The sequence below is a fragment of the Lytechinus pictus genome, chromosome 12 (assembly GCF_037042905.1).
Source record: "Lytechinus pictus isolate F3 Inbred chromosome 12, Lp3.0, whole genome shotgun sequence".
Lineage (NCBI taxonomy): Eukaryota > Metazoa > Echinodermata > Echinoidea > Temnopleuroida > Toxopneustidae > Lytechinus > Lytechinus pictus.
This window is the reverse complement of record NC_087256.1, coordinates 25,452,080-25,477,384: the sequence shown is the minus strand read 5'-3', so window position 1 is coordinate 25,477,384 and position 25,305 is coordinate 25,452,080. Positions and strand designations below refer to the sequence as shown.

Genomic DNA, 25,305 nt, shown 5'->3' with positions numbered 1-25,305 from the left:
CTGCTGCTGCTGCTACTACTACTGCTGTTGCTACTACTACTACTACTACTACTCCTACTACTACTCCTACTACTACTACTAATAATAATAATAATGATAACACTTTGATAATAATGAAAACAATTATAATAATAATAATGATAGTCATTATAATAATAATGATTATAATAATTACAATAATGATGATGATGATAATAATATTAATAATATTAATAATAGGTTTAAAGCCCCAAACGTCCCAATTGCATCCGACTGGAGAAAAAAATCAAATTGCATTCAATTTTTGAAGACAGTGCATTCGATCCCAACGGTTTATGCAAGTGGCCCCAAATCATATTCCAAATGCATTTGGTGTGCTTGATTATTATATGGAATCATACCTGTTTCACTTGATGCAGTCAGTTTGTCCGTATATAAGCCTTTCATTACTGAACGCACTTATTTGTGAAACACGTCCTTGGTGTTACGTTTTATATCTAGGGTGTAATTTCAACACCTCAGTGCATATGGTCCTTTATTAGGGACATCAACTGGTGTCAGTTTAACACCCCATTTTTCTATAGTGTAGTACACTCTAAAAACAGAGAGTAAAAATCTACCCAATATTGGGTAGAAAGGAAACATGCATGTTTGCTGGGTAAGATTTTCCCCAATATTGGACAAAATGCATGTTTGAAGGGTAAATTTCAACGCAACATTGCGAAAAAATTAAAAAAAAATATCTTTTTACCCAACAAACATGCATGTTCCCATTTTACCCAATATTGGGTAAACATTTTTTTAGAGTGTAGGCGTGTTTTGATTGTTTCATCATGGACTCACGATCGCTTTCCATTGCAGTTTATAACTAGCTGGCCTACACAAAATGACCGTAAAAACGAACGAAGTCATCATACATACAAAATATGAGCTCTAAAATAACAGTGTTGAAATGCAAATACTAATATTATTTCATTAAAGAAAGGGATCGTAATGATTATTATATCATGATGATTATGATGACGACAATAATGGAAAATGATGATGATGGTAATTATGATAAATGGTGATATCGATGAGGAAAAAAAATTCATACGTCCGGTTACTTGAACGAGGGGTTAGCCTAGTTTAGCGTGGAATGATTAGTTAGAGATTTATTAACTTTTTCCTTTGACATAATGTATATATAAAGCCCGGCGCACAATACACAATTCAATACGACACAATTTTGTAACCAAATTAATTTTGCATTTAATATGAAAGTTCCAAGACATAAAATTATCTGAATTAAAGTTTAGCATAACATTCACTGAATATGAAAATAAAAATCCACCCGATGATGACGTCATGACGTTTTGATACTGGATTTACTGTCTGGGAGGTTCGTAACAGACCGCATTTTTCATTTCAGTATTCGAACACTATTCTGGAAAGTTGATCGTTAACATAATATAGGTTTGAATATTCGTATCAAATGCTACTACAATTTCCTTCAAAAAGGGATTGCAACACATCTTTTAATGTGCGCCTGGCTTTATAGTTCCACTAATTTTGTCTTTATGATTATTTTCCTGTTTGATAAATTTCTTCTGTCATTTGTTGAATATTGTTTTTCCATTCTTTATCATGACTTTGTATACCGCACTTTGCATGGAAGATATTTTCTTTCCATCCGTTTTGATATCATGTCATGTTTTCTTAAATGTTTATAGCTGCGCTTTCCTTTCCTTCTCTGCTATCATTTTGATCAAGCTGCGATTTTGGAGTTGGCACCTCCAGTGTATTTCAACCTTTATGAATGTTTTACTGTGAACAATGCTTAGTATTTTGAAATAAACACAATGATTAATTGCAATAGTTGGATTCAATACGTTTCTCTGATGCACTTATCAGGAAAAAAAACATTGTGTTAGATGTATATTTTACTCATTTCAATATTCAATATTAAAAAAGGGATCGCAACACATCTTTTAATGTGCGCCTGGCTTTATAGTTCCACTAATTTTGTCTTTATGATTATTTTCCTGCTTAATTAAATTTCTTCTGCCATTTGTTGTATATTCTTTTTCCATTCTTTATCATGACTTTGTATACCGCACTTTGCATGGAAGATATTTTCTTTCCATCCGTTTTGATATCATGTCATGTTTTCTTAAATGTTTATAGCTGCGCTTTCCTTTCCTTCTCTGCTTATCATTTTGATCAAGCTGCGATTTTGAAGTTGGCACCAATGCTTAGTATTTTGAAATAAACACAATGCTTAATTGCAATAGTTGGATTCAATACGTTTCTCTGAAGCACTTAAAAGGAAAAAATTGTGTTAAATGTATATTTTACTCATTTCAATATTGGAAATTTTATTATAACACCCTTCTTATTAATCAAAGCGAATATTTTAAGGGGTCCAATGTGAAACGAGACTTGTGATGATTATCTCTTCAAACATAATATTGATAGAGTAAACTGCGATTATCACGTCATTATCAATTACTTGCCTTCTTCGAGCAATAAACTAAATGTCCCTTCAAATAGATTCCCCGATAGATTCATTGGCCAATCTGTCATGTTAAGTTGTTGCAAACATTACCCGTAACTGTTGATAATAATATTTGCAGTATACATAAGAAAGGAAAAGAAAAGATGTTATCTATACGATTATGATGATCAGATTATAAAGTTTTGCATCAAATCCTCTCCTAAAACATTTTTGGTGGCATGTTGCATGATATTTGATCAACAGCAATTTTACGTCATAATGACGTTAAGATTATTATGCTTGGTTTCTATTGCTTCTGTTCTTTGTATAAGATGTCACTAACATGCTTGTGAGAAATCTATTTGATGAGTTTTCTCCCCGCCCCGCACCCCCTCTCTCTCTCTATCTATCTATCTATCTATCTATCTATCTATCTATCTATCTATCTATCTATCTATCTATCTATCTATCTATCTATCTATCTATCTATCTATCTATCTATCTCCCCCTCTACTACTATACTACTACTACTACTACTACTACTACTACTACTACTTCTTCTACTACTACTACTATTTCTACCGGTTAAAAACCTATTTCCTAACTAATTTTTTTTTGGGGGGTGAATATGAAATTCAACCTTTTACAGCTCACTCATTTTCAATAAAATTTGTTCTCTATACGGGACGAAATTCGACAGAGTGGTACTTAATGAAACCTTTTCAATAATTTTCTCCATATTTGTCTTAACTGTCATCTTCTTTCATCATGCCATTATAGATAGAACTTAAGGCACTTACCAATGTATGCTGGATAAAGTATCAAATAGGCATCTTTGGCAATAAGCCTGGGACAATTTCGTTTTTTTTTCTGATGAGCATCTTTTTCACATGAAAGTAATTTCTCGCCGCAAAACGATTTATCTAAGTTCACAAGTCGAACCCTATACCCACAGCCTCTCAAAATCTAAGCTATTATAATGTTGATAAATCTGCAGTAATTGTTCGAAGACACCGACGTTTAATCTTCAACCCCTTCCTCGTGTCTTGTTATAACTCTTGCTACAAGCACCCTTTGTCATCATCCAAATATTTCAAATTTCCGGACTTCGGTTTGCCAAATAATCATCCGTGTTTGTGATTCTCATATGAGTATGTTTGTTTTTAATATGACTTCTTGCAACCGTAGAATATTTCATTGTTTTTCTATGTCCTTGAGTTCTGTTGGATTATTAAACTTTTTCTTCTGGAGACGATACAGATCTTCTCACTTCACATAGCATCGAGTTAATGATCACACCTCTGTTCACGCTGCGTTGGAGAGATGTATCAAATCATAAGATAAGTGTTCTGATAACAGAGCTTTATCTTTTCCCCCAGCTATTTTCTATTAACATTGAGTGTTTAATGCAAATGATACATGTATGTATGTATGTATATATTGATATATTTCAAGTACCCTCTTCCAGATTACCAATAAATATTTACGTCATTCAAATCATTTCATCTGGATGTCTTATAAATAGTGATTTATCAATCTACACGTTATAAGGGTTATATATTTTGTTAAGCGTCACGGATTTTTTTTTCTAATAGAATAATAGCTAAAAGAAGAAATCTTTTCATCTGCAAGATGGAATTGCCAATAGTGATATCATCAATACATCAATAACGATAATAATAATAATGATGAGGAGGAGGAGGAAGATGGTGGTGATTATAATAATGATGATGATAATAATGTTAATGATGATCACAATTACACCATACATCACACGTTATAGGAAAAAATTGTTTTTAATCTCCTCTAGTTCAAAATTCACCCTAATGTATAATAGTATTTTCCCGAAACCCATTTCTCCCGGGGTGATCCCCAACTTCGATTCCCCTATTGTAGAATTTAAGCAGATAATAATGATAATAATAATAAAAATAATTATAATCATAATTGCTTTCATCATCATTATCCTAAGGAGCAGTAGCATCGATAACAGTCTTAGAAGCCTCGAAGTAGAGCAAAGAAATAGGTGTTACGGTAGTAAGTAAGAATTTAAGAAAGAAGAATAAATAGCGGGAGAAAAGAGAGAAAGAACGATAAAGAATAAAATGACAGATTATTTTCTATTTCTAGCACGTCGGTAGTTAGGCCAACATGATTTATCACTGCTAAAATACGCCCTCTCATGTTACTTTGTGTGCAGACACCGAGCTCTTGGGGCCAATTTGAAGTTGAAAGATGACGCGCTCTCTTATGTACATCCACGTTTTATTTGAGGTACTTCTGTAACTTACGCCATTGGTTAGCGCGCAGCTATCTTATTTTCTAGAGGTGTTAAAAATATAATGCGTCATTGACGGAACCATTTAAAAAGTCCCTGACCACTCTAACAGTTAATAAAGTGATCAGCTTATCAAATCTCAGAAGAAAAAAAATTGTACGCGTTCCATTTTATCCATCAAATGGAGGCCTGTTTAACTGAGATAAAAACGGTCAGATGTCTATATCTGGTTCACGCTTATAAAAACGAATAAATGACTAGATCAAACCAAAATGGTGCAACTATTATTTTCAGTCATTCTAAAACTATTTTCTTATCCATTTTGATACGAAATTCAGTCATGGCAGTCAGAAAACAGTGATATCATAGGGCCTATACGTGCAACATGTACATGAAACAGACTACTAGTATACATTATTAAATATGATAATAATAATGGTCAGTTTTTGTATAGCGCATAACACATAACAAATAGTCTCTATGTGCTTGAGAAAACAAAGGAAAAGGAAGAGAAGTGTTGATGAGTTCATTTTGTTGAGGCTAGGTACAATTTAAATAAGTATGTTTTAAGAGCTGTTTTGAATTTGTTGACTGAATCGATCTATTTCAGGGAATTTGGGAGTTTGTTCCATAAAACAGGGGCTACATGAGCAAATGAACGTTCGCCATATGATTTTGTTGATATTAGACTATATTAGACTAATGTCGAGCCAAATTTAATGTCGTCATTTAATCTTATCATAATTATATAAAAGAGAGGATATTAATGAAGAGTCTTATATCACTGTAATGAGGAGATAAACTTGTCGAGTGAATATAATAATATATCAATAATATTTCAAACGGTGGAATAAACGGAGCCGTGTGCATTAACATTCTTGTAACGTTAATTATCTGATGGATTCGATATCTAACGTTTCCCCAAAATTTCAATCAGAATCATTACGCCAACAGAAACATGGATTTTGACTAAGGTATCGCTCAGAACTTCTTCCAAACGTATCCAAGTAATGTTTGTGGTCGAGGAAAGACGTGATATAATTAGTTCTTCCAAAAATATATTGGAAGAAATTAGAGCAAAGATGGAATCGGGGAAGAGGGGAGAGTAATGGAAAGAGCGTGGGAAACAGGGGGAGAAAATAAAAAAGGGTTAGAGAGTTTTGGAAACGGCTGAGGGAGAGAGAATAAAAGGCGTGATCAAAATGGTAACAGAGGAGAAAAGGAATTAGGAAACACTGTAAAAATGGACGTCTGAATACGAAATTGGAAGAATTCTGGCCCAGGCTGAATCATCTTTAATTTCAAGTGGTTTCAACTGATACTGCGATATCCCTTAATTATTAAGTGTTTTGGGCAGGCAACATACGATTTATGACTCAAAGATCCCTGCGTTATATGAAGTTTTAGAAAACAGAGGAGGGAAAGACAGAGAGGGGGAGGCAGAGAGAGAAAAAAGAAATAAATGAAGGGGTAGAGTCGTATCGCTTGTAATGAAGCCGATTATTAATAAACATGACGCCTAATGTGTACAACTGAAGGCAAATAATTGCAAGGGTTTTGGTTTTTAGAAGATGATAAATAATTTGTTTCAGTACAAATTACTCAGTGGGAACACCGCATTATCGATCGCATATAATTTCCTACAGTATGAATGATCTTGCTATATAACACATCATTTCTTTCAGTCCAAAATGATGTGTGCATATGGCTCGTTTACTACTGGTATCTTCATATTATTTCTTTCAGTAAAATTTACTCAGTGAGAACAGTGCATTATCGATCGCATACAATTTCCTTCAACATGAATTACTTTGCTATATAACACATAATTTTCATTATTGCACCATCGATTTCATATAAATTCTTGTAGTATAAATAACATTACTTTACAGGATATACTTTCCCTCTGTGTAAATTATGTTTAGTATACTGCGTTAATGTATATAATATTCTATATCGAATTGAAATTATAATTTTGTTCAGTACTCGACTGTGTTAAATGTATCTCCCCCCAATGATAAGAAACTGTCAAATTATAATCTAATTCAGTATCAGCTATCAAAATCATAATTTATTCAGATTATAAAATTGCTGAGTAAAAAACTGTTACGATATCAGTATTGATATCTAAGCACTTCATACACCTCCCGCAACATGGATACCAAGCCTGTTGATTGACCTGCCTAGCTGGCCTGTATATACGTTCACTACCGAAGTCTCCACCAGAGTCCTTTGTATTGGATCATGGTGGCAGCTGAAACCAGTGATCACCATTGAAATGACAAGGATCAAGTAACCAGCTACTGTTGGGAAGTAAATTGCATGTCTTTTTTACCGAAATTCGCATGCTTCATAACCTATACTAACCCAACGGGTGCCCGCTCGCCTAGCCAGGCGGCTTCTAGAGAGTAAAAATCATTTACTGACGTAAGGTTACTTTCACACGAAGCCAGGACTTCTACCTCATAGACCCACACAGTGGCGTACCTAGGATTTTCCACGGGGGGGGGGGGGGAAATCGTCCGCCAAAAAATTGACAAGCAGAAAAAAAAAAAAAAAAGGCCTTCAGTCACATATAACGGATTTCGTAACAGAAAAAAAATTGACAAGCAAAAAAAAAAAAAAAAAAAAAAAAAAAAAAAAAGGTTTTCAAGCTCGTCAGGGGAGGCAAAAAAGGTCTTCAACCTCGTCAGGGGGGGCAAAAAAGGTTTTCAAGCTCGTCAGGGGAGGCAAAAAAGGTCTTCAACCTCGTCAGGGGGGCAAAAAAGGTTTTTCAAGCTCGTCAGGGGGGCAGGTATACGTTTTTTGCATTGGTTGTGACCCGTCGGGGGGTGGGGCAGACTGCCCCCCCTGCCCCCCCCCCCCCGTAGGTACGCTAGTGGACCCACACAAAGGAAGCCAAAACCTGAAACTTTCACCCCCGAGATTTCTACTTTCCTTCTAAAAGATCTAGCTCTAAATCATGTACGTGGGATAAAACTTCATTTCCGACATTTCTACGCTCTCGTTGTTATTTTTGAAGAAGAATTCATACAAAAAAATGAGAAAAATATCATGAATAGACGGAAGAGACTTGCCCGATGTTTACGCCGCCATCTTGTTTCTTATTGTACTTCCCCAACGTTACGCGACGCTCGCGTCCGTAACGTTGGGGAAGTACAATAAGAAACAAGATGGCGGCGTAAACATCGGGCAAGTCTCTTCCGTCTATTCACAATATTTTTTCATTTTATTGATGAATTCTTGTTTTAAAAATAACAACGAGAGCGTAGAAATGTCGGAAATGAAGTTGTATCCCATGTACATGATTTAGAGCTAGATCTTTTAGAAGGAAAGTAGAAATCTCGGGGGTGAAAGTTTCAGGTTTTGGCTTCCTTTGTGTGGGTCTATGAGGTAGAAGTCCTGGCTTCGTATGAGAGTAACCTTACGTTAGTAAATGATTTTTACTCTCTAGAAGCCGCCTGGCTACGCTCGCCCTAGTCTAGTTCTAGACGATTTTAAACGAATCTATTTGCACCACTATACGTTCTATTCTGTGCGTACGCCCAGCCGAGTGTGCGCGCAAAACCGAGAACCTGTACTCCGAGGAAAAAGGATACCGATGTCAAGTCAAGTATCGATCAGGAAAAGACATGATTCTTTCCGATACCTTGAGCCGACTTCCTAATCCCAAGGAAGCACGCGATGTTCCGCTAGATGTCAGAGTGGAATCCATCTGCTCTGAAGCCGAAGATTCGCACCAGATTGACTTGATATACTTCGGACAACACAAGAGAACAGTGCTTCAGAGAGAAACAGTTCTCAGATCACTATGGCAAATAGTCACTCAGGAATGGCCTGAGACCATCCAAGAATTGCCGACATCCCTTCGTCAATTTTGGTCTTACAGAGATGAAATCGGAGTATCACACGGAGTACTCTTCAAGGGAAGTCAAGTCATCATACCGAAGACACTAAGGAATGACATCCTTAGACAGCTTCACCTAGGACACATGGGAATCGAAAGCACGAGGCGACTTGCTCGTGAGACAGTGTTCTGGCCAAACATCAACAAGGACATTGATCAGTTGATAAAGCAGTGTGAAACATGCCAGAAACACCAAGCAAGACAGCAGAAAGAGCCACTGCATCCCCATGATGTACCACCAGCACCATGGACCAGACTGGGAACCGACTTGTTCATGCTCAATAGACAAGAGTATCTACTCGTTACTGATTACTATTCCAAGTATCCGATCATTGCTAAGCTAACCGATACATCCAGTGCAACTATAGCAAGAGGGATGACGGGAATCTTCAGTCTGTTCAGTCCACCAGAAGAGATTGTGTCCGACAACGGTCCACAATTTGTCGGGAAACCATTCCAAGACATGTGCAAGAAATGGAATATCAAGCACATCACTTCTTCACCGCACTATCCAAGATCCAACGGATTAGCTGAGAGAATGGTTCGTACAATCAATAATCTGTTGACAAAGTGTTCTCAAACTAGCCAAGACAGTCAACTAGCCATGATGCACCTGAGAGCAACACCAGTTGACAATAACTTGAGATCACCAGCAGAGATGTTGTTCGGAAGACCCATCAGAACCACATTTCCAAGTCACTATCTTTCGAGAGATTCTGCTGCTACCGAGTTTCTCTTGAATAGGCAAGACAAAATGAAGGAAGTGCATGATCGACATGCGAGTTCTGATTTGCCACCACAGCATGTAGGACAGCCAGTGAGGGTTCTGCATCCAAGAGACCACACTTGGATACCAGCCAAGGTATCCAAGGTCTGTGAAGAACCTCGATCCTACGAAGTTTCAACGCCGAACGGAGGAATCTTGAGAAGAAATAGATCTCACTTGAGGGAAGTTCCATTCACCAACCCAACTCCGAAGCGTGTGAGGTTTGACGAAGACCACACCACAGAAACTCAACCAGAGGAAGACAACGTCCAACGAACACCAATGTCCAACTCTAACGCTAATCAATCTCAACAGACATACTCACAAACTACGAGATCTGGACGCACTATTCGCAAACCAGAGAGATTCATGTTTGAAGATTGAACATTATGAACACTCTAAACGCTCAAACGAAGAAGAGAAAGAGAAGAAAGAAGAACAACACTGAAGACATTAGTGTAGTTAAAAGTTTATTATATGCATGTAAAATCATTGTACATTATTTTTTGTATGTCAAGATAGTGTTTACGAAATTATCAAAAAGACACTATAGCCAAAATTTATTGTTTGGAAATATTGATTTCAGGATCAATCCGGTTATCCAAATTATTTTCAGTTTTGCACAAGATTGAAGTTATGTAAAATTGAAGATGCATACAGTTTATCACAAACCAAATAATTTCTATATTATTATCTGATATATAATAACTAAGCCAAATTAACAAAATTTGCAGACTACCAAAAATATTGTTTGAAAACAATATCATTGAAATTTGAAATTCTCAATCTTATCAGAAGAAGGGGGATGTTACGATATCAGTATTGATATCTAAGCACTTCATACACCTCCCGCAACATGGATACCAAGCCTGTTGATTGACCTGCCTAGCTGGCCTGTATAATAAACCTGTATATACGTTCACTACCGAAGTCTCCACCAGAGTCCTTTGTATTGGATCAAAAACCTGAGCAAAAGCGTAATCTAAATTAGGAATTATATAATTCCTCACTATTCTGCAGAAACAAAAAAACAATTTCTATCATAAATTTACTAAGTCGTTTGGTGAATCGCCTGAAATCACAGAGCTACTTGTTTGCTTGTAGCCCGGGGGGCCACTTCCATTCACGAGTGGATACCATGCGCGACCATAGGGTCTCGAAAAGCACCCTAAACACGTAATTTCCATATTCTGAAAATGCACCCCTTAACAAGTATTGGCGTGTGAAACCCTACCCTTAACAAGTATTGGAAACAAAACGATACTCTTGGCAAATATTCCCTGAAATGAACCCCTAAACAAGTACAGGAATGTTTTATTGTTACGGGTCCTTCGGTCGTCGGCTTTACCTTATTTGGTTTAGTACGACCCCACCTTCTACACCTCGCTCAAATCGGACTCTAAACACGAAGTGTTGGGGCAAAATGGACATTCTTTATAAAACATTTTAATTTTGTCTTATCATTCCCGCAAATTCGACCCTAAACACGTAATTTTCCTAGCGAAATAGACACCCTTTTTTCATTATTTTTGTGTTTTTGACACCCTTATCACGTTACGTACGTAACGTGCCCTATCGTGAAAAGGACATCCTTTTTACGTGTTTTTTTTGGTCGTGCATGGTATCCACTCGTCAATGTAAGTGCCCCCCCCCCGGGGCTTGTAGCCAGATTTGTATAATCCTCAGTATACATATGCTGGTATGTATACACTGAGTAACGTTATCTCTTTTTTTTGTGCCACCGCCTTTTTCTCCTTTGGTGCAAGCAGCCAACATCACGCCTAATCAAGGTATGTGGTTGAATTTTCATTGATTTTTTTTTATAGGCCTATTGGACATAATATTCCGGATCAGGTCTGCAATATGAGACGTAGAAGAAAGGCGTTATGTATATTTTTTTACAATTAGCTTTTCTCTGATATTCGATAAAGAATTTGCTTGATAATGTTTTCTTTTTATTACTGATGGTAAGTATTTTGTGTACATCAGTACTGCAGTTCTGCCTTTTAAGCTGTCTCCCTGTTTATTTTTATTTGTATTTCTTGTGTTTTTATATCAACATGGTTGTAAATGTAATTTTTATTTTATGAATGAAATAAATACATATGAATGAATGAATGAATATGACCTAAGAACAAAAGACGGAATGGATAATAGACTAGCTTTTAGACTGTAGACTCCACTATCCGGTGAAAAATTAGTTAATGGAATATTATTTATTTCCTAGAGTCACAAGAACCGTAAGCCAAATCACAAAAGAACGACCCTGGGATTTAAGAGGAAAACATGCATTGGAACCATGATAAAAGAACAAAGTGCAAGCCATCTTTCCAAATTGCCATTCTTCTGGCAATTTGGTCCTTGGTACCTTGTCAATCGGTGCTGTCAAGTGGAGAGATTTCGCCCGGTGATGAAGACGGAGCGATCAGGGAAGATACTGGAGAAATCGAGGTCGATGATATCGAGAAGGATTCTGGTGATGATGACATCGGTGGTGGCGTCGTAGAGGAGGAAAGCGAGGAGAGGATACGACTATTCCAGTACGACCCGGTTGAAGTGAGTACCTACTGTGTATGGAACAGATAAGGGGCGAATCCAGACTTCCAGGGGGCATTTTTCAGGGGAAAATTCAATTTTGATTTGACTGGCGGACCCATCTGAGGCCTGGTCGCCTCAAATGCTATACTAGAGCTTCTGTGAATTATGTGCCGACCGGGCTTTCCCTTAGATTGTTGGTAAACGGAGCAGCGAGCAGGAGGCCACCAGGACTCACCTTGCGCAGCTGAGAATACAAATAGTTGATTCAAAGTTAATGTACACAATTTTATATATTTTGTTGTTACTTAAGATTTATATTTATATTATATGTCTGGCAATAAAATTGTAAGCTCTGTGATACTTTTATGTATAGCACATACATAAACAACAATTATTATTATTGTTATTATTAATATCATCATTATTATTTACAAACCAAACAAAAAAAGTCTTTCGCTCCTGATTGAGGGTGATTTATGTCCGGAAAAAAAAATTGACAAGGAAGCAAGCAAAATCTTTACTTTCGGATGCACCACATTATACACTAATAAATATTTTTATGGCTCGCGAAAATGGGGGGGGGGGGCACGGACCGGATGTACCCCTACCTGGAAATGCCACTTGAGCAGTTAAAGAGATATGAATGGCGTTCATTTAGAAAAAAAAAATACATCATTATTACATCCACTGGTCGAATTTCCCGCGGTAACAAATTCCATGGCATTCAACTGAGATTCTAACACAACAGAATTACAAGTTAAGGCAGACGAGTAAAATTCAGTCACAAACGTAATTTCTTTCCTTATGGCTCAGCAAGAGTCATTGATCTTTTTTTTTTGCTCATGTGTAATAATGGTGATAATTAAATTGCCCTACGTTAGATATTATTTTTTTAATAAAACCGAAAGTATAATCTTAGATGAAAACGTTGATTGCCCAGTGTTAGGTATGCATGTTGTTGTTGTTGTTGTTGTATTTCTTTAAAAAAAAAAAACCAATTATGCAAAGTTTACTTCATGTTGTGTGATGATCCACCCGGTTGACGTTTTTGGATCTAATACTTAACCGACAAACGTGCATGCTCCCTTTACCCCGTCATTTGGGGTGTTAATTTTTCTACCACTTTTAAAGCGTCGAGAAGCTGTAAAATTGAATGTGAATAACCATGTGGCTGCTCTATTCGACTAAAGTGAAAATATCACTTGAATGATAAGATAATTATATTAAAATATAAGTTTTACCTGACTCATTACAAATAAAGGAAGATACTGAGCAGCTAGCGGATCTAGCTTCTTTTGCCAAGGAGGGGGGGGGGACAAGTTGGTTTCTGAAGGGGTGAATTTTGTAGGTCATCATTCACAATGGAGGTCCGCAGATATAATCTGAGGAGCGAAAAAAAGTCCACACTCCCAAATGCCAAATAAAGGCATTTTATGTTCTTCTCTTGTAGCTGTGACTTAGTGCACCCTCACCCCCTCCCAAAGTCTACAAATTATTATAAAGACGCCCAGAGCTGATTGATCTAAAAGTTGTAGGAAAAAAATTGAAATGGAGGAAATAAAGCCTATTGCCAATATATGAATAATGGCATTTTAATAACCAGTTGATTGAAATATACAAGAATAGGGTTCATGCATCGTAATTCTTCAATAAATTAAACTGTCATTCATATTTTTTTCATTAAAGAAGGCCAAATTTTTTCACAATCTCGGAGAATATTCGATGGGATAGCTCATACCTTAACAAAAGGTAACTTTGGCCGGGCGGTGATCATTTTACATTGTCTTGTCAGGATATTTCGATCACGGGGGGGGGGGGGGGGGGCTCTATAATAATAATAATAATAGTGATATCTTATTGAGCGCACACACCGTCCAGAGACGTTCTTGGCGCTAGGCCCAGCAACAGTTCCTTTGGATATACAAATAACAACAAATATAAACAAATAAAAAAAGAGATCTTAACAAATACAACCGAGTACATAATTTCATATATTAAGATTAAACCGTGATTTCAGCATTAAAAACTATAACTATATTGTTTAGATATATATTTTGAATACATCCGATTAATAATGGTTAAGAGATATCTGCAATATCAATATGATTGCAGAAGCCTGTACACTCTGTCACAATCTTATCACAATATCGTGCAAAACCGTGTACCGTATGGTCGGCTGACGGTGAACCGCAACTCGTTTATTCGGTTGGTTATAATATATTCCAAGTGTAGATTTTTCCTATTTGTTATCTACCTTTGCCAGTGGCGTACCGTGGTTCAAGACATGGGGGGCAGCAAAAATTTTGAGTCATTTAGTGGGCGCACGAAGCTCGCTCAATAGCCATGTATGCTGACCTAATAGAGACATTTTAAGGGCTGTGCCACTCGCTTGACAAAAAATGCTAGGTAGCGCGAAGCGCGAGCTGAAATTTATATATATATATATATATATATATATATATATATATATATATATATATATATATATATATATATTTACTCCAAACACAGACATTTTAAGGACTATATTATCCTACAATCCACTGAGTTGATAAAATATATTGAGATTTACATCAGACCTATCAAGGAAATTGTAGGTCTATAGTAATTGCAGGGGCGGCGACTTCTTGCAAGTTTTCATCACGGAATGGGAAGGGGAGTGAGACGCCCACCTTACCCCCTGACGCTGCTTTATCATACTTTATCCCCCCCCCCCTCTTCGTCCCCCGATTGTCGCCTATGAGTGAATGTGATGATTTGTTTATGATAATGACAAGGAGGAGGAGAGGGAGAAAAAATAGAAGAAAGACGGAAACAAACTAATTTATGATTTACATAATTATATTTATATTTTTTGAGCCAAAGTTATCTTTGATTTTCATCAATTTGAAAACGAAGTTGGAGCCATAATAGTAAACTTCAATAAAGGCAATTTAATCATTTAGGATGGGGAAAGCTTTTTTATTATTTGCATATTCTTATTTACATCGTCACTACACATTGAACCAAAAAAAACATAATATTCAATAACATTTAACATAAAAATACCAAAAAAATATAGGTATAAGAAGGAAGAATATTAGGTACATATTAAATAGTAGGTGTGACAAACATACTGCCTTTTTGCAATTTTCCCAAAGCACTCATTTTAATATTTGCTTTCCATTTTATTTCTTCTAAGAATGTTTCAAATGTTTCTTTGAAATTTTATTTTCTTTTTTGTTGAACATTGTATAAGAAGCTAAATTAGATAATACATTACAAAAATGTATTGCTGTGTCCATTACCACCGTGTCTACCTATCACAATATCTTTATAACTAATATCAACATTTTTAATATTCACATTAATATCAACACGAATTTTGCTGAATTCTACCCAAAATACTCTAAAATAATTATTAAATAAATGATAATGATTATCAATAGTTTTACACTTAAAAAGTGGAGATTCTTCGAAATTTAAACCGAAATAGATATTCAATTAAAATCAAAAGGTAAACAATAATGTAAAGTTAAATTCAGCTAAAGGGCGATTCCATACGTGTCGTACGTGACATTTCGACAACAATTTCTAGTCTCTTAATAGCTGAAGCCCGCGAAAAACTTGTTTAGGGGGTTATTTTGCACACAGAGAAAAACTCGTTTAGGGGGTGTTTGAAAATTCCTTGGTCACGCGTGTGTATAGCAATATATTTGACTGCCCCGCCCCCCCCCCCCCCGGGTGTTTACTGTGCTCTTTCCTGATTCATCGATGGTGAAGACAATCAATCTACTTATACTTCCTAAACAATTATGAATGATTTGAGAGCCAAATGAGCTGAAATGTGATATCTCTACTGTTAGTGATTTAGGTAACAATTGGCTATCCATACTTAAACCACAACTGTAAACCTGAGTTTAAGTTAAACCCGACTGCAGAATACAGGCAATTGGGGTGGAGGTTTCTCAAAATCAAACCCCTTTCTCTGACTTCTTAGGTTTCCGTTCCTTTTTCTTTTAGCTCAAATTCAATTATTGTTAAAAATATGCAGTCCTGTATCCCAACGTAGGCTTGTTTGAAAGGCAACACAATAAATCAGACTAATGCAATAGAAATTTCTTATCCACACAACATTTTTCTTCCAAATATAAAGTGTTATTTTAGTTTATATATGAAATCCTTAACTTTAAAAAAAAAAAATTTGGTAAGCGTCCAGTCGCATCGAATTTTGATGGCTACATATATAGATAGGATAATGCCATAAGATAGGATGTCAAGTTGTTAGATTTTTGGTGTCCCGTTTACATGAATTTCAAATTATATGCCTGCCATTGTTACATGTAGTATTGGGTTATTGTGATTTCATGTAAAGTATAATTTGGGTCATTTTTCGTGGTGCTTCTTGGATGAATATATTAAGGTTCAGGTACCCCCTCTTGGGTGCCTAACTACTTGAATGCACCACGGAAGAGACAATTTGCTTGAAAATTTTAATTGTATATTCAACAATATCCGATGTTTAATTTTATTTGTAATTCATGTTCAATTCGGTTTTGTACTGCAAGACGTGTTGTTTTTAATGAAATCCAATTATCTATCTATCCATCCAGATCTTTATAGCGAGAAGTCCCATTCAAGATACAGTAACTAAACGGGGTATACTAATCTTTACATTAATACCGAGTATCTATCGTACCATCCATATTTAAGGATTCAATCAGTCCGGAGTAGCTACCTGCATTAAATGGATTGTTTTAAAAACAATTATCGAAGTAGTTTACGTCTGGGGTGGCGGTGAGAATTGTCATTCTAATATCAAATCACATTAATGTTCATCATTTGCTTCCTCCAGAAATTCCGAAATTCCTAACTCCGGAGGAATGTGAAAGACTAAAAGAGCTAGCGCTGGATGCAGGTCTTTCCAGCAGTAGAACCTTGGGGTTGTCATTAAACCTCACCGGTATTGATGAATCCAAGGTCACTTTTAATAAAACAGAATGGATTCCGAAACTGACCAAGTGTGATAATGATACCGACGGAAAACTAGACTTCACCGAAGTGCTACAGTGTCTCCCTGGGCTCGAGGAAGGGGAAACAGTTCCCCCTGATATGTTACAAATCCTATACCTGCGGGTTAAGTTGGACTTGGACAGTAATGGGTTCATCGACGCACGGGAGCTATGGCTAATGAACCTTGAGAACAAAACGATTGAGATCAAGGAGTGGCTCTCCCAGTGGCGACGAGGAAATGTGTCCGAAGTTAAAGGAAAGGGGCGGACTCGAATCAGCGAGCAGGCTTGGGTTGATTGGGCGGACTCTGCAGAGCCCATCGTAATGAATCTACGGGAAAGGTAATTGATATAATAAAATAGGTCTATGATATAATCCTTCGAGATCAGGGAATGATACCGATTTCCTCCTACACTCAAACACAGTCACATTCATTAGCTCAGTGGTCATTAAGACCACTAAACATTCCTAAAGCTCAGTCATCTACTCCAGAGCTGCCAAGTAGTACTGGTTTTCATTAATTATTACTGAAAAGTGAGAAAGAATACTGGTGGTTTCATGCAAATTACTGAATCCTAAAGTTTCAGTTTATTTGTGGTTCTATGGTATTTCTGTGAAAATACTGATTTTCTTACCAAAATTATGATTTTCAGCCTTTCAAATACAAATGTTCTTGATCAGGATGGCATCTCTCCTACTCCCATTTCTGCTCTCAAATTCCGTCTTATGTATTCTGTCATGATCCTGCTTCTCTCCTGTCAGAGTATATCACCTACTCTGGCGCAGTCCCATTCCTCACTGATCATTATCCCATTTTTTCTTTACTCCCATCCCGTCTTTTATTTAATTTATCATATGTCCATTTCCTCACACTCCCTTCCACGCCTACATTTGACTTGTTAATTCTTATTTTCTTCGACACCCATGCCGTCTATAAGATATCGGTGGTCACATGTCCATTATTCCTACTCTTATACTTCCCTAAATCTCGATGGCTACATGCATATTTTATCTACTTATATACTGTCCAATATCTCAATGGTCAAAATGCCCATTGTCCCTACTGGTAATGTATTCAATATCTCATTTGTTCACACCCATTATCCCTACTTATTATTACCCTATACCGCATTGGTCATGTACCCATTTCCTGCAACAGACATATGCCAATTTCCAACAACTCTTATATCGCCCTTGCTCATATGCCTTTCGTTCATTTTCTAATATGGTAACTGTCTTACATCTTAAAGGGTCATCTTAAAAAACTTTTTATCAATTATGATTTTTTTTTAAGTTCTGCAAGGTATCTGTTATATTTCTAATCCAAACCAGTGCTACCCTTTTTTATAATCACCGGGACCCGATGGAAGAACAGTGATGTCAATGGGCATAACTGAACCGGGTGTCCTTCCGAATACCTTCGTGTCTCTCTATGATATCTCTGTATAATTTGCTTGTTTCTTGCATGTTTGATTATATTTTGGTATTATGTTCCAATGTATACCTTTCGGAGAATGAATAAATACAAATACAAAAGTACATAAATGCAAAGAAACAGTGAAAAGGAACTGCTGGCATTGAAAGGAAGATAAAATAACCCCCCGCAAGAAGCTGGTCTTGCGATGTGCATGCCCCTGATCGTGATAAATAAATTGATTCGATAACTAATTACAGGTTGACGATGATATGTTATCCCTTTAAGACATAAGCGTGACAAATGTAAATATTTTAGTACAAAAAGAGTAAAAACCATTGCTAGCATGGGGTATCATTTAACAAAACGGTCTGTCAATTTATTATGAAGCCTTTTTCATAAGTTTAAAGAAGTTGATGATTTTGAGTATTTAGGTTCATACATATTATGCGACTTAAGAAAAGACTTTCTATCTAGGAAAGCTCTTGTATGGAATGCTTGCAATAAGCTGCATTTGCTTTGGGAATCAATCAAATATTTCTCTGTCAATAAAACTCTTCCTGTTTAGGGCATGTGTAGAAAGTATCATTTTGTATGGTTCAGAAACATGGACAATCAAGAAGTCCCTAAAAGATAGACTAGATGGCACACTAATTTTACTCGACTTTTAATGAGGGTACAAAAAATTAGTTGGAGAGATCACAAAACAAAAGATGAAATTCATGGGGATACTCCACCTATCTCCACCACGGTAATTAAATGCAGTATGAGATTTGCTGGTCACTGTTTCCGTAGTGAGAATGAAGTGATTTCTGGGCCCCCGTCTTACAAAGAGTTGCGATTGATCCGATCGATCGCAACTATGGAAAGCCAGCAACATCAACATTTAATATTACATGTTTGTTCAAAATATTTTCCAGAAATCATGTATATTCACGCATTCACTGTTTTCTTGACAATTCAGTATGCTTCTTTGTGTTTTCAAAGCACATTGAGCAAAATTCCTAAAGAAAAATTATGACATTGATGGATTTCCATATACTTGAGATTGATCGGTCAATCGTAACTCTTTGTAAGACGGGCCCTGATGTACTTTTGTTGCGCCTCCCTGATAAAACAAGAGGACGGAGACTTTTACATTTTGTTGATTACATAAATAATGTATGGATACAACTTTTTTGTTTCATGATTTACCAACTCTCACGTCAGATCGCGAAGCCTGGCGTACTTGATTCATTCTCGGATGCGTCCGATTTGTAGTGTCGTGTAGTTTTCATAAATCGCGTCATACAGTTTGAACGTCCTTATCAGACATCAAAATTTACCCTTAACATTAATATAACCATTTCAATAAAATTTTCTCTCTCCCTATATCCCGCACTGGTCATTCTGAAAGGGTACTGGCGCTGACAAATCTTGATCGTAATATTGTATTTTCGAGCGAAGATCTTCAGGTTTGAAGTCGATTTGTTTCCTCTTTCTTATTCCATGGATATCTCGGTTGTCAGGACACACTTTATTATTTGCACGCATGACGAACCAAACTGAAATGTTTCACATCATTTTCTTCACTTCTTGGCTTTTTCTTGGCACTACGTCATCTATTACTAATAAAGGTTTAATTTCTGAAAATAAAAAACCCACCTGAAACGTCTTTGTTCAATTCTTTTCAATTTCCTTTCGAAAATTCTTGAGAATTTGAGCACTCTGCAGAGTGGAATTAACGCTATATAAGTTCCAATTTACTATCACTACATTATTTATAGAATTCGAGCATGATGATTTTTTTTTTCTCATAAATCTTCTCGCAAAGATACACATGACATTACGCATGAATGGAAAACCCTATATCATTTTTAATTCGTGTCAGCAAATGAATCAGATCAGTATTTTATTCAACTCTTCAAGGCTGCCATTTGGTGTGGTGGTGGTGAGTGTGTGTGTGTGTTGGTGTGTGGGTAGATGTGTGTGTTTCATTATAAAGATTCCATTTTCATTCCATTCCAGATTATAATCAAAGGAATATTGATTGAAAAATAGATAAATAATCCGGGGTTTTTATCTTATTTTAGGTAGTTAGGTATCACCCTGGTGGTCGCTTTCATGCTCATCTGGATAGTCAGCGTAGTAGAGAAGATCAACAATGTATTCACACTTTTAAGCCTAAAATAAAGCAGGAACCTAGGATTTGCAGGTACTGTATATATAATAACTCTTTATAGGTCACACACATGCATATTATCTAGTATCGAAGTTTTCCCCTTTTTTAAGAGTGTTGATTCAATCCATTTACAGGGATTCGAGTGATTTCCAACCATTCTTTATGGTCTTTACTGACAAGTTAGTCATCAAATGATGATTTCATCACTGAACACTTTTAAAAACGGAATTGTTACTTGGAGCGTTTCGTGACAGGACTTGTCGGACGTCTTATCCGACGGTTACCATAGGAACTGAGCGTTTCAGCCAATCAAAAGCGAGGAAATGTTTCGACTTGTCAGATGAAAAATGTTGATGAAATTCTCCATTGGTTGCTCTTTGATTATTCTTTTTTTTCAGATTTATGACCATTTTGTATTATCTCCAAGACCCGGAAAGTGGGGGTGAAACAGCGTTCCCTTTGGCCGAGTTTGAAAACATTTCTAAAGAAGTAAAGTATTTGTATATATTATTTCTTTGGCTTCGTGTTTTTTTAAGAGTATGTCGTAATTTTGTTTGGGGGTATGGAAGAGATAAAAATGATATAAGCTAGTGCGGTTTAGACTACCCGTTAAACTAAAGTTATATTTGATACTTGCACTTAAGTGTGTATCCGAATATTATGGAACAGATAATTGGTTTTGTTATCCCTGTAAAATTAATAACAATATAAACAAAATTTATCGGACGATCAAATGCAATGATCTTTAAATGCAGTAAATAGAAAAAATATGCTCTGTAGGAATTCATAGAATGTATAGAATAAGGGATCATCCGTCCTTAAAACCACGCTGCTTTGAAATTATGTAACAATTCCCATTTTTTCTTTAATCATAGGCCTACTCTATTCAAATCATTTCGATCTCATTGATTACCACCCGACATTGTCACTCTTCATAGCTGTGACCATAATTGTTCTAAATGTTTTATGAGCTCAATTATCCTCGAAATGGAGAAAAGGGTTGGTTTTCACCCCGGTCCTATAGTTTAATTTTTTTCTATTTTTATCTTGCTAAAAGTATGCGAAAAGAGTAGAATTAGAACCAGAGGCGTAGGCTGGTTTTAGCATGGGGAGATGCACATCCTGAGGAGATGGAACTTAAGTGGTATGGGGAGGTGGAATTTAAGTTTGGAAAATCAGCAGTGTTGCTTGCCAGTGTCGCAACTCCTGTGCCTCAGCACCCGCCCCCAGCCTATGCCCTTGATTAGAACCTCATTTTACCTCCTTTTATATTCCAGTACAAGAAGAGCTTGGGTTATAACTACCGCGACTTGAGCCGCAACTGTTATAAAAATCTCTACGTCACACCAGAATACGGGAAGGCGATCATGTGGTATAACCATCATATCGATGAAGAAACAGGTTAGAATATTATTTTATTACGGTTGGGATCAACACAGTTTCTAATAGTGTGTGCAGAGTGTGCTGACAGTGTCCCACAGTGTGTCAAATGTGTCCAACACTTTGTTCACAGTGTATTCAGTGTGTCCAACACTGTTCACACCGTTACAGGCAGTTCACGTAATGTGACTCACATTGATAGAATGCTCAAATTCAACAGTGTGAAGACAATTTCTAACTGTGGACATCTCTATGTACAGTGTGAGTGTTCACATTGTGTTTGCATACCGGACAGTGTGAAAATGTAATACGCATTTTTGAAATGTGTAAATTTTAACTGTGTGAAGATAATAATTTTGCACTGTGGACACCTCTAAAGAATGAGTGTTCACAGTGTTGTTACATAGGGGACTGTTTGAAGATTTGATTCTCACTTTTGAAATTATTTCACACTGTGGACATTTCCACAGTGTAGGTATTCACAGTGTAATTGCCTAATGGACTGTGTGAAAATGTTTTTCGCATTTTTAAAATACGTATATTTAACAGTGTGAAGATAATTAACCATTGCCTCTACATTTCGAATGCGCAGTGAGGCCCACTGTGGACACCACTTCACTATAAGTGTTCACATAGCGGACTGTGTCAAAATGTGATTCATGTTTTAATGCGCAGGTTTAACAGTGTGAAGGTTATTTCACACTGTGGACACTTCTACAGTGTAAGTATTCACAGTGTGTTTACATCGTGGACTGTGTGAAAATGTGATTCACACTGTTACAGTAATCAAAGCTAACAGTGTGAAGGTGATTGAACACCGTGTCCACAGTGCAAATACACAGTGAGGTCCACTGTGGACACTTCTTCAATATGAATTTTCACAGTGTGTTCACATAGTGGACTATGCCAAAAATGTGATATATTTTTTTAATGCGCCTTTTTAACAGCGTGACGGAAATTTTACACTGTGGACATCTCTGCATTAGATTTCACAGTGTGTTTACATCGTGGACTGTGTAAAAATATCATTCGCATTTTTCGAATGATCAAATTTGACAGTGTAATGTGAAGATAATTTCCCACTCTTGGCACCCCTACAATTATTGTTCACAGTTCGTTGCAAATTTGACAATGTTAAAATGTAATTCACACTGATATAACTATTCAAATATAAGATTGTGGAGATAATTTCACACTGTGCTCACCTCTACGGTGTGTATGTGTGGGTGAATGTGTGTATACATAATGAACTATGTGAATATGTGATCCACATTGCTAAAGCACTCTAAAATTTAACAGTATAATGTGATTTCGCATTCTTGTATTCCACACTGCGAACACACAGTGAGACACTGTCAGACACACTGTGGACATCTCTACCAGTATGCATGTTCACAGTGTGTTCACACAGTGTGGAATATGTGAAGAGATGCGGCGATTCCCAGCGTAAGAATGCTCAAATTGAAACAATGTGAAAACTATCACAGTGTGGATATCTCGACAGTGTGAGTTCTCACAGTTCAATCGCGTGAAGGTGATTGTGATTCCTGCTGTTGAAATTTTCAAATTGATACTGCTACACATATCATTAGGTTGGATGTCCTCTGTAAATGAACACGCCCTTCATGGAGGTTGTGACGTCACAAAGGGGACAAAGTGGATCGCAAACAATTGGATCACCGTCGATGATGACTATGAAAGGTATCGCAGTTTTGTTTTGTCAGTTAGTACAAAACGTCATTCAAAAGGGTTATTCTTTAACCTATCCTTTGATGATGTGTCATTCATATAATTCATGAAATCAAAAACTGTTAAAAAGCAATTATTAGACACATAAACGTGCATTATAACATCATGGGCGGAAATCCCAGGGGGACAGGGGGACACAATATCAAACGTCCCCCCCCCCTACTATTTTTGGTCTTTTATGATGGAAAGAAATACATCATTCAAAATCTAAATAAAACCTGCATTTTGGACGAGATGACCTTACTTTTCGGGGTGATAACCTACTTTTTTTGCTTTTTTTTTTTGCTTTTCAAATTTTGAAGCCCTCGTCCCCTTTACCTTTGGGAAAAAATTTCCGCCCTTGTATAACATACTTATGTCAATGAATTATTATCTTTCATCATTATCGTTTCAATAAATTTACTCCAATACACTTGAAAACGCTGTTCATACAATACCAAGGTATTCCTTTGCGAATTCCAATAAAATTAATTCAATCTTATTTTATTTGTTAATGGGAGATAAAACAATACACCACACTCGCTGTATGTCCCAGTTGAGATGAGCATTTTAGGGTCAGTTTTTCCTTTTCTTTTCTTTTCTTTAGACAAATGGAATTTCATGCTCAAATATTTCAACCAAGGAAAGATGGCGAAATAGCAGAGTCAGGAAACGAAACGAATGATGAAGAAAATAATACAGTTGCAGGAAAAGTGGAAGGAGATACAGAGTCAAATGACGACATTTCAGATCAGAATAACGACAATGAAAGCTCTAAGGAAGAAAGAAGCACGCCCGCTACAGGCAGGTCTGAGAGAGATGGCCTTTCTCAAGAACACGTTGAATTATGATTTCATTTGTCAAGTTATGTCAATTACAATAAGTTGATTACACTCTAAAGTGGAACACATGATCGCCCAAGTACCACAAAATTTATGATATCCTCAAAATCAAACTCCAGCTCGAAATCATTTAAATGTAGAGGGCGTAATACATTAAACATAACACTTGTATAGGCTTGTGGAATAGATGCAATATGAAAGGAAGGAAACTTTTTTTTTAATGTAGTGTTGAACATGGCAGGCCTCTACTCCTTTTCCTGATAAGAGACTTCACACTTTTTAAGAAATTTGCCGTAAGAAACGGTGTTGCCTGCTTGCCTGTTATACGTGTAGATCCGACCTTATTACTTGCTTTGGGACAAATATGCCACTTCACTTTCCTATACTAAGGTATCATAGCTTTTGTTTGTATTCCTTCCTCTCTTTATTTTGATTTATAGTATACAAATATACAATGACACTCGAGGATCTGGCTAAAACTATTCGCATCGAAGGAACATCACATAGTACTATTCTCCCGAGGGCCATCGGCCCGAGGGAGAATAGTACTATGTGATGTTCCTGAGTGCGATTAGTTTTAGCCTGTTCCGAGAATGGGTCATTGTATATTTGTTTTATATCCCTTCCACTCATATATATTCTTCATACGATATTCTTCGTTGATACCCAACTTTTGCAGCAAAACGATTTTTAATAAGTCGATGATGGAACAATCGTTGAGAAGTTGAGAAAACAATAAGCCTTGCCGTATTGATCGTCTGTTCAGCGAGCGCACCTGGTTAGTGCAGCTCGCCGAAAGTTTCCCGTGGCATGCAGTAGAGAGTACCGTTGGGCTGAGCAGCGC

General features: G+C 36.6%; 2 protein-coding genes across 2 annotated transcripts; both read left to right on the top strand.

Moving 5' to 3' along the window:
- Positions 1-8,365: 8,365 nt before the first annotated feature.
- LOC129272621 (uncharacterized protein K02A2.6-like) lies at positions 8,366-9,790 on the top strand. The gene has a single exon (XM_054909740.2). It carries the CDS (start codon positions 8,366-8,368, stop codon positions 9,788-9,790), a length of 1,425 nt encoding a protein of 474 aa, XP_054765715.2.
- A 1,902-nt stretch (positions 9,791-11,692) lies between these two features.
- Positions 11,693-24,777, top strand: LOC129272620 (transmembrane prolyl 4-hydroxylase-like). Its single transcript, XM_064107199.1, has 8 exons — positions 11,693-11,966; positions 16,779-17,277; positions 19,747-19,804; positions 20,423-20,544; positions 20,910-21,000; positions 21,789-21,912; positions 23,484-23,592; positions 24,227-24,777. Exons 1-8 carry the CDS (start codon positions 11,693-11,695, stop codon positions 24,468-24,470), a joined length of 1,521 nt encoding a protein of 506 aa, XP_063963269.1. The 3' UTR covers positions 24,471-24,777.
- Positions 24,778-25,305: the final 528 nt, after the last annotated feature.